Source organism: Coturnix japonica, chromosome 5 (genome assembly GCF_001577835.2).
Source record: "Coturnix japonica isolate 7356 chromosome 5, Coturnix japonica 2.1, whole genome shotgun sequence".
Taxonomy (NCBI): domain Eukaryota; kingdom Metazoa; phylum Chordata; class Aves; order Galliformes; family Phasianidae; genus Coturnix; species Coturnix japonica.
The window spans coordinates 35,381,606-35,391,481 of record NC_029520.1 but is presented as its reverse complement, the minus strand read 5'-3'; the positions used below and the strand labels follow the sequence as shown (position 1 = coordinate 35,391,481).

The window sequence follows — 9,876 nt, the reverse complement described above, 5'->3', positions numbered from 1 at the left end:
AACATCCCTCTTTCAATAACAGCGTTAATTGGCATTTACAACATGGTCTTAGAGAAAAAGTGGTTCAGGTCTCTTCATACGGTTACAGAGGAAAAGCAGCTTGTGCCATGTAACATAACTGAAGAGTGTCTGGTTTCTTCTCCTTCCTTTCTTCCTTCCTTCCTGTTCCTCAATTCCTTTTCCTTGTTTCTTCTTTTTTCATTTTTTCCCTCTTCCTTTTTTTTTTTCCTTTTTCTTTTTCTCTCACTTTCTTCCTTCTTCCTTTTTCTTTTTCTTTCTCCCCTCCTCCCTCCCCCCCTTCTTTTCTTTTTTAATTTGCCTCTCTTCTTCCCACCTCCCCCATTTTTGGAAAACACAGTGAAGTTTTGTTCAGTTCTCAAGTGTTATTAATCACTGGCGGAGGCCAAAAGCAGGGATATTTTTCTTGGCAGAACGTTTTGATAAACAATCTGTGTATGGGGTGAAGGGAGGGGGGCTGTCTTGCTGGTAACTAAGCTAATGTTTGGCAGATTCTTAGCTGTCACGAAAGTGCAAGTGGCTCTCAGTGGGAATAGCTTGAAAAAAACGCACCGATTCAGTTGATTCATTATTGTTGATTGTTTACTACGTCCACAGGATGTAAGATGAAAACGGTCCAGAGATAAAGCAAAAATAACAACAGTGGAGAGGACCCAGTTTCTACGTATCCAAGCATAAAATGCGCTACCCGGTGCTGAGTCCCTTGCAGAGTTAGCAGAATTCATTATAGGTGTCTTATTTTGCACTGTAAGATTTGGCAAAGGTTAGTTAATGTATGGAAATCTGGGCTCGCAGATGGGTTTAAAAACCATAAAATCGGCCATATGAAAATCCATTTGGGCTGGGTCTCGCACTGTAACCACTTTCCAGGGCGAAAATGGGACATTTGGGTGGCATGGGGCCGCAAAGCTGCCTGGGTGTAGGTGGCGTCAGGGGCTGGCACAGAGCAGGGCAGCTGCGGGTGGTGTGAGCGGCGCGGGGAGCAGAAATGTGGAAACATAGCACCAAACTGGGCAGCACTTTGGGCAGCGGCTGTTAGGACACGTTTGAGCGCTGCAGGCTGGGGAGAAAGAAGAAAACAGGAAGGATGAAAGGAAGGAGGGAGGGAAAAAGGGAGGGAGAAGGGAAGCGGGAGGCTCTGTGTATGTCAACAAGGCTTGCTACCTGAAGGATGGCAGGAAAATACAGAATTATAATGAGAACTGAAATGATAAACAGAAACATGTAATTACACCCCTGTTCTTTGTAACCAGGTGTTTTGACACTTTGTGGCAGCTTCTAGTAGAAGACAATGTTCAACTTCGAATTTGACAAAATTCTGCAACTTCTACCTGAAGTGTTTGTGTTTTGCTTTGCTGAGCGCGTTCCCTTTACCTCCAAGCACTCTGTTCATCGCTAATCTCTACGCTGTTTTGAAGCTGGTAATTTGATTGTGATGGATTTTATTTTATTTGCCGTATGAAGGTAAATCCATGTAAATCACACTCTTGGGAGCACTCCTTCCTTCTGGACCCTGTATTTTTTCCAGCTGTAGCCGCTGCTCTGACCATGGAGGGAAGAGCCCTTTCTGCGGCTGAGCGCTTCCATCTCCAGCAGCTGCTGCAACTGCCACAGCACTCAGTGCCACAGCTCTGCACTGTGAGCAGCAAAGAGTTAAGTGTGTTCCCAGGCTGGGAGCATTTAGAGCATTCTTTCCCAGACTGCCGAGATCATGGGCTCCTAATTATTGCTGCTTGCAAACGCTGGGGCTGTCCTATATTCCGCATAATTAACATTGGACTGCTGATCAATAATCAGCAATATTTCAGTGCCAAAATCAATAGCGATCCCAGTGCTTTGGTGGCACGGCAGCAGAGCCCGGCAGGCCTGGGGCTCAGGCGGGCAAATGGAATGTCCCTTATTCCTTCACGGTGCAGTGCACCTTCTACTTCCCAGCAGCCGCCTTAAGAAAGGTGTTGTCCAGTCTGCACACCTCGTGTTTCTAGCGATCATTTTGATTCCTTCATTCAGATCCAAGGCTCACTTGCTGTTTTGGCATTACGCAGATGTGCTTGCGTGTGCAGTATGGAATACAGCAGGTAAGGGGAATGAAGGGAAAAGGCTCCTTGGATGGCAGCGTTTATCCGAACCTGAAAGGAAGGAGTTAGATGGTACTTCTGGCAGTGACAACAGCGTTCCTGTCCACGGGGACTGCTGATGTGCCGGGAGCAATGGGCAATGTGCAGAGTCCCAGCACTGCACCCAAAGTGCTGACTTGCATTTCTGCAGAGCGGTTGTTCACAACTGCCGCTCAGTCCGTCCTGGTGCTCCCCTCCCTTTTATTAAACACCACTGTCCTTTTCCCCCTTACACTATTTTTTGTTTGCTTGCGTCTTTTTTTCATTTAGGCACACCGAGCACCTGAATGGCTTCATTGTCTGGGCTTCCTCTTTTCCTCCTCCAAATGCAGTTTTAATTCCTGGATTATTTCAGAGCTAAACAAACACCAGCCACGTTCAGCACAAATCCTGCCAGGCCCATGTGGCTGCCCCGGCCCCACCGCCAGCGCTGCAGGGTGTGGAGGGCACCAGGTGAGCGGCGCAGTGCAGCCCTCGCCAGGATGGTGCTGCCACGCACTGCAGCTCTGTGACATTGACACTGCTCAGTCTATTCTCCGCTAACAGATGAGATCGATCCAGACAATTCGTTCCCCGTGAAGGTGTCACTGTGTGCCATTTATTTGCATTCACATTGCGGCTCTCTTCATCAATCAGCTTTCAGAGATGGCCACCGCTGCTGGCCATATTGTTGCTGCGCCGACACTTCATCTTTAAGTGCCACTTGCGTAATGGTACGGTGTGTGCCCGTGACCAAAGTTTAAATCAGGGTTTAATCATTACGGAAAAACAAACATATTTCCAGGACCGCGTATCCCGCAAGTAAAAGTAAAGGCGGTTCGCTCGGGTCACAGATGCTAATCTCCGCTCTTTTTCTGTTCACGAACTATAGAGGGAGTCGACAGCACCTGCAAATGGTTTTCTGAGGCCAGATTATATCTAAGGCGATTATTATTTACACCCCCATAAAGACAGCGGGGAGGGCGGGCCGCTCCTCGGAGGTGGGCGCCGCCAAATAAGGGCCCTTTCGCAGGGTTCGGGGCGGCGGGGCCCCGGTGCCGGCGAGGCCCTACGAGGTGCCCGGCCCCAGCTCCGCGCGGCGAGGGAAAACGGCGCCGCTCCGGCCACCTCCGCGTTCTCAGCGGGCCCGAGCTGTTCCCGCAGCTCCGCTCCGCTTCTCGTGCGAAGATCGGCACGGGGCGGGACGAGGGCAGGACGGGGGGCCGACCTCGCGTGAGCTGCGGCGAGCGGAGGTGACCCGCTCGGTCAGGGGGAGGCGTGCGGGAGCTCAGCCCGGCGGCTGCCGGGAGCGCGTCCTGCCCGTGTGCGGGGGCTGCGGGCTGCGGGCTCACAGCTCCGTGTGGATCAACGCGTTACAGCTCAGCTCCTCGGGGAGCCGGATCCGCGCCGCCAGCCCCGTGTGCGCGTCTCGTGAAGCTTCTCCTTTAACACAGCTCCCCTCACACACGTTTCAAATTCGTTTGCCAGCTTCGTATATTATAACCGGACGCATATAAACCGCTTTAGATAACTAAAAATGGAAATGAGACGCAGTGGCGATACGAAAGGAATTATTTAAAGGAACAACTTTTCGTCACGTGAGCCGTGGAACGTTATTAGCCGGGCACGAGGCAGCTTTGTGCTCGGGTCTCAGGCGCCAGTCAGCGGCCGCGCGTACGGGAGCGTGCGCTCGCACGCATCGCTGTCCGGCCCCGGCGCAGCCCCACAAATCCCGCAGCGCAGCGCAGCGCGTTGCCGCGCCCCCAGCGCGGTTCGGGGGCAGCTCCGCGGCCGCCCGGCGCGGCGGTGGCTCCCGGGTCGCGCTGACGCGGCGGGGGCGCCGTGCCCCTCGCGAGCCGCGGGCCGCGCCCGTGACGCAACCGCGCTCCCGGCACGAGCGGCGCCGCTTCGCGCGACTCCGGCGTCCGCCGCGCCGCTCCGCCCACGGAGCTCGGCGGGGAAGGGCCGGCCCCGTTTGTGTTTCGCTTTCCCCCCGCCGTTAACGTTCCGCTTCTTCGCGTGGAGCGGAGTCGATGCGAGCGCTCTGCCCGGTGGCGGCGTTACGCGAGCATCGGCGGCCGGTTAAAGGGGCAAACGGCCGCGCGTTTCGACGGCGCGGGGGCAATCCTCGTCCTCCCCGCGTGAGCATCTCGGCGGTCCCTCGCCCGCCGCCCCGCCTTACACGGCACCGCGGGGTCGCACACGCGGCGCCGCCGGGGCACGCGGGACCCCTCCGGCAGAGCGCCGGGCGCCGGCGGCCTCACGCCCGGCAAACGAGAGTGAACCGAGAAGGCGCGGCCCCGGAGCGGCGCGCACGCACGCGGCCGCGGCGCGGAGAGGCGCTCCCCGCCGCCGTACCCCGCGGCCGGGCAGGGCGCCGGGCATGCGTGCTACGCGCAACAAGTGGATGCGCGGCGCGGGCGGAGGAAGGCGGCGGGGGAGCGGGGCGCGGAGCCGGGTCGTGACGCGGGGCCCCGCCCGGGCGAGCCGCCCCGCCCCGCGCCGAGCCGGGCAGGGCTGAGCCATGCTGGGCTGAGCCATGCTGAGCGGAGCCGGGCGCGCGGAGGAGGGGCGGCGCGGGGGGAGCGCGGCGCGGCGCGGAGGAGGGGGCGCGCGGGCACGGCGGCGGCGGCGCGCGGTAGCGCGCTCGGACTGCGAGACGGCGGCGAGGATGTGAGTGAGGAGCAGGCGGCGCCGCTCGCCACGCTGCTGCCGCTCCGCCGCCGCTCGAGGAAGTCGCGGCGCTCCGCCCGGGTGCCTCTCGTCGGCGGGACGGATCGGATCGGTTCGGCTCGGATCGGCGCGTAGGGAACGGAGCGCGAGCTCGGCGGGCGGCCGCGGCGGGTGGAAGGTGACCCCCTCCCCCCCCCCCCCCCCCCCCCCCCCCCCCCCCCCCCCCCCCGTCTTCCTCCGAGCACCTCCGCCTCCTCCCGGAGGAGGAGCAGCGCCGGAGAGGCAGAGAGCGCCGGGAAACAGACGCGGCGAGAAGGCGACCCCCGCCCAGCCCCCCGCGGCAGCGGCAGACGCCGATCCCCTCCCCGCCGGGGCAGCAGCGCCGGGAGCGGGCGGCGGCGGCCGTCCCCGGCTAACAGCGGGCGAGCCTCGGCCGCGAGCGGCGCCCGGAGCGGGTACGGACGCTCTTTCCAGCTCCGGCCCGCGGGGGAAGAGCGAGGCGGCCCCGACAGCGGCGGCGTCGGCTCCCCGGCCAGCGGCACCATGTCCGCCGCGCAGGTGTCGTCGTCCCGGCGGCAGTCGTGCTACCTGTGCGACCTGCCCCGCATGCCCTGGGCCATGATTTGGGACTTCACGGAGCCCGTCTGCCGCGGCTGCGTCAACTACGAGGGAGCCGACCGTATCGAGTTCGTTATAGAGACGGCGCGGCAGCTGAAGCGGGCGCACGGCTGCTTCCAGGACGGCCGTTCCCCGGGCCCCCCGCCGCCCGTCGGCGTCAAAGCGGTGCCGCTCTCGGCCAAGGAGGCGGCGGCGGCGGCCGCGGCGGCCCAGCAGCAGCTCAACCATGTGGACGCGTCCTCCAAGGCGGCTTCGGGGCTCTCCCAGTCGGGCCTGGAACGCTACGGGCTGAGCGCGGCGGCGGCCGAGCAGCGCGGCCGCTTCGAGTACCCGCCTCCTCCGGGCAGCCTGGGCGGCGGCCACGGCGCCCGCCTGCCCAACGGGCTCGGGGGGCCCAACGGCTTCCCCAAGGCGCCCGAGGACGGCCCGCCGGAGCTCAACCGCCAGAGCCCCAACTCGTCGTCGTCGTCGTCCTCCTCCCGCCGCGGCGCGCACGGCGGGCTGGTGTCCGGCCTGCCCCCGGGGGCGGCGGGCGCGCAGCTCAACGTTCCCCCCAACCTGCTGCCGCAGACCCTGCTCAACGGGCCCGCCGCCTCCGGCGTGGCGCTGCCTCCGCCGCACGGGGGCCTGAGCGGCCGCGGCGGCGGCGGCCCCCAGGCGCCCTCCGCCTCCTCCCAGGCGGGTGCGTGCGGCGGCGGCGGCGGCGCCGGGGGAGGCGGCGGCCCGGCCCCGGAGGGCTGCGGCAAGCGGCCGGGCTCGGTGTCCAGCAGCGACCAGGAGCGCGAGCTGAAGGAGAAGCAGCGCAACGCCGAGGCGCTGGCCGAGCTGAGCGAAAGCCTGCGGAACCGGGCCGAGGAGTGGGCCAGCAAGCCCAAGATTGTGCGGGACACGCTGCTGACGCTGGCCGGCTGCACGCCCTACGAGGTGCGCTTCAAGAAGGATCACGCCCTGCTCGGCCGCGTTTTCGCCTTCGACGCCGTCTCCAAACCGGGCATGGACTATGAGCTGAAGCTCTTCATCGAGTACCCCAGCGGCTCCGGCACGGTCTTTTCCAGCGCCTCCGGCGTGGCCAAGCAGATGTACCAGGACTGCATGAAGGACTTCGGCCGCGGCCTCTCCTCGGGCTTCAAGTACCTGGAGTACGAGAAGAAGCACGGCTCCGGCGACTGGCGGTTGCTGGGGGACCTGCTGCCCGAGTCCGTGCGCTTTTTCAAGGAGCTGGTGGGCGCCGACATGCTGCCGCAGCCGTACCTGGACGCCAGCTGCCCCATGCTGCCCACGGCGCTGGTGAGCCTCCCGCGGCCGGGGGCCGGCGCCGGCGGGACTCAGGGCGCGGCCGCAGCCTCCCGGGGCCCGGGCGGCGGCGGCGGCGGCGGGAGCGGGGCCATGCGCAAGAGGAAGGCGTCCCCCGAGCCCTCGGACTCGGCCGAGGGGGCCCTGAAGCTGAGCGACGAGCAGCAGCGGCAGCAGTGGATGGCCAGTCAGAGCGAAGCCCTCAAGCTCACCATGTCGGCCGGGGGCTTCGGGGCGGTGCACGGCGGGGGCCCCCCGCCGCCGCCACCGCCGCCCCTCGGGCCCCACTCCAACAGGACCACGCCGCCCGAGTCCGCCCCCCAGAACGGACAGTCCCCCATGGCCGCGCTCATGTCGGTGGCCGACACGCTGGGCAATGCCCACTCGCCCAAGGACGGCAGCTCGGTGCACTCCACCACTTCTACCCGCAGGAACAGCAGCAGCCCCGTGTCGCCGGCCTCCGTGCCGGGCCAGCGCCGCCTGGCCTCCCGCAACGGGGACATGAACCTGCAAGTGGCCCCTCCTCCCCCCAGCGCCCACCCCGCCATGGACCAAGTGCACCCCCAAAACATTCCGGACTCCCCCATGGCCAACAGCGGGCCCCTGTGCTGCACCATTTGCCACGAACGCTTGGAGGACACCCACTTTGTTCAGTGCCCTTCGGTGCCCAGCCACAAGTTCTGCTTCCCCTGTTCCAGAGAGAGCATCAAGGCCCAGGGGGCGACCGGCGAGGTCTACTGCCCCAGCGGAGAGAAATGTCCCCTCGTAGGTTCCAATGTGCCTTGGGCGTTTATGCAGGGCGAGATCGCTACCATCCTAGCCGGGGACGTTAAAGTGAAAAAGGAGAGAGACCCTTGAGTAGGAAATCCGATCCCTTCAGGCTCCTGAAGATGTAGAATTGTGAATATAACGAACTGCAAAAGTTAGTCTTATGTATAGACATTATTTTCGTCGTATGTTTCTATATTTTGAAACAAAGGTATGTACTCTTCTTCATTTGAAGGATAGAGCTGGTTTTTGTTAAACAGAATATAATATTGTTTGGTTACTACATAATACCTGTTCTCATTTCTTTGGCAGTGTGTTGGCTAGGTACCAAGTTAATAGCCCTTAGCGATTACCTGCTGCTGGTGTGTATTTTTGTAAATGTATGCACTTCTCTGACGGAAAGAAGAAAAAAACAAAAAAAAAAACCACAAAAAAAAACAAAAAAAAATTTTTATTTTAATTTTAATTTTTTTTTTTTTTTTTTTTTTTTTTTTTTTTTTGCCAAGGCCAGTGTTGATGCCTAAAAAAAAAATTGCTACGAAAAAAAAAAAATGGTGACAGCTTCTGTTTTACGAGCCCTGAGTGTTGGTCCTTCACTTTACTTTCTCTGGTTCTGTTTTCTGTTTGCAGCCGGTGGGGTGGCTCTGGGGGGAGGGCGTATTTTTGTTGCAAGTTTGTAAGGAAAATGTTTCAGTTTGTTTCTATTGATCTGAACGTTTTTAATCTTTCATGTGTTTTTCGTTTTTGCTTTTATTGATGCACGGATGCTTTTGAACAGTAGAGCAAAATGCTGTACATGAAAACATGCTCTGTTTGTCCTTTATACATTTCTGTAGTTAACAGAACACTGTAATGTGCCTTGGAGCTTAGTAAATTGTAATAAATTCAATTGATATTAATAGTCCTCGAGTAGCGAGTGGTGGTGTTCGCAGAGCTCAGGCAGTGTGCGCGTGCCCTGTGTGCCCATTTAAAGGTCTCCATGATGGCAGAGCCGCGGATGGCTGTGCCGGGTGTGCTGCTGTACGCACACAGTCACACACACGCCGGGAGATGATGATGGTGATGGTGATGATGCTGACGGTGTTATCGGATTCATCTCAATCTTGGCACGGTGCCTATTTGCATTTCACCTTTAACGTTGCAGGATCGGTTGCTGACTAAGCATTTTCTATTTACTGTTTCTGCATCTCATTTCCTCCTCCCTGCTCCCCCCCACCCCCGGCTCTCCAGCTGCAAGCCTTGTTTGCAATACAGGATGCATCCATCGCCCGTGCAATTTAGGAAGGCGTCAGACTTGAAAGGAAGCTTTCTTTCACAAAAGAAGCGGCATCACGTGCTCCAGACTTGGGGCTGTTTTTAAGTCATGGCAGCTCGGTGGTAGCTGTGAGCTCCTGGGGTGGGGCAGGGCTGTGCTGCGGCACCAAAGGGGCAGTAGGAGCACTTGGCTTAAGCGGCTGGTGCTGCGGCTGGGGGGCTGCCACCCCCCTGGGCAATGGGTTTTGCTAATGGAGCTGGTGACGTGAGCCGTGCTGTGTTGTGTTTTCAGGTGGGAAAGCTTCCCTTAAAGTGCCGGATTGAACTGCTTTCCTTCTGGCAAGGATCACATGCAATTCTATGTATAATTAACTATTTTATGTGACGTTGATGTTTTATGGAGACTGCAATACCTGCTAGGTGATCAACAGGCAAAGCGAATACACAGGCCTTCACGCTAGCTAGAAAACGCAAACAAACCTAATGTGAACTTTGTCCTTTCCAGTGAGGCAAGTGGAGGAAAGAGAAAAACCTGAACCAAGACCCGAGCAGCCCTGCAGAAACCCTTTGCAGTTTGACCAACACAAAGACCTTCCCATTGCAGTAGTGTCAGAGGTGATGAGCTCTGAGTTTTATCGAATGTTAAGGATTCTTCTTCCTACAAAACAAAACAGAAACCTCACCACAATCACATGCAGAGCTTCTTTTCACACGTCTGGATGGCATTCGGTATCCAATTGCTCTTTGTAAGATGTTTTACATGTGTGTTCCTGGTGGAAAGTGTAACTGTGATGGCAGAAGCCTTGAGAGACTGTGCTTAGTGTGCATGCACACATCTGGGCTCTCTCCTGTGGACTCCTGCTATTTTGTATACTGGGGTGATACCTTGAGATTCATTCTTTGGCATCACAGCATTTGTGCCTTTGTACAGTAACTAGATAGATAGACAGACAGATAGATAGATATAAAATTACTTTTCTGCAATTTGATACAGTGGTGCTTCCAAACCTCAAAACCTGCAATTCTTATGTAGCACATGACATGAATAACACAGAGAAAGAATGTTTTGAGTTAATTATTGGGTGCAACCGGCATGTTTTTTAGAGTATTGATTTGTACTGATTTTACTTTAAATTCTTTTAAAGCTTGCAGTTAG

The 9,876-nt window shown here is 58.3% G+C and overlaps 1 protein-coding gene across 1 annotated transcript; it reads left to right on the top strand.

The window, feature by feature from the left end:
* Nucleotides 1-4,718: 4,718 nt before the first annotated feature.
* On the top strand, nucleotides 4,719-8,367 carry IRF2BPL (interferon regulatory factor 2 binding protein like). The gene has a single exon (XM_015865102.1). The coding sequence runs from the start codon at nucleotides 5,331-5,333 to the stop codon at nucleotides 7,554-7,556; it is 2,226 nt and encodes a 741-aa protein (XP_015720588.1). The 5' UTR covers nucleotides 4,719-5,330; the 3' UTR covers nucleotides 7,557-8,367.
* Nucleotides 8,368-9,876: the final 1,509 nt, after the last annotated feature.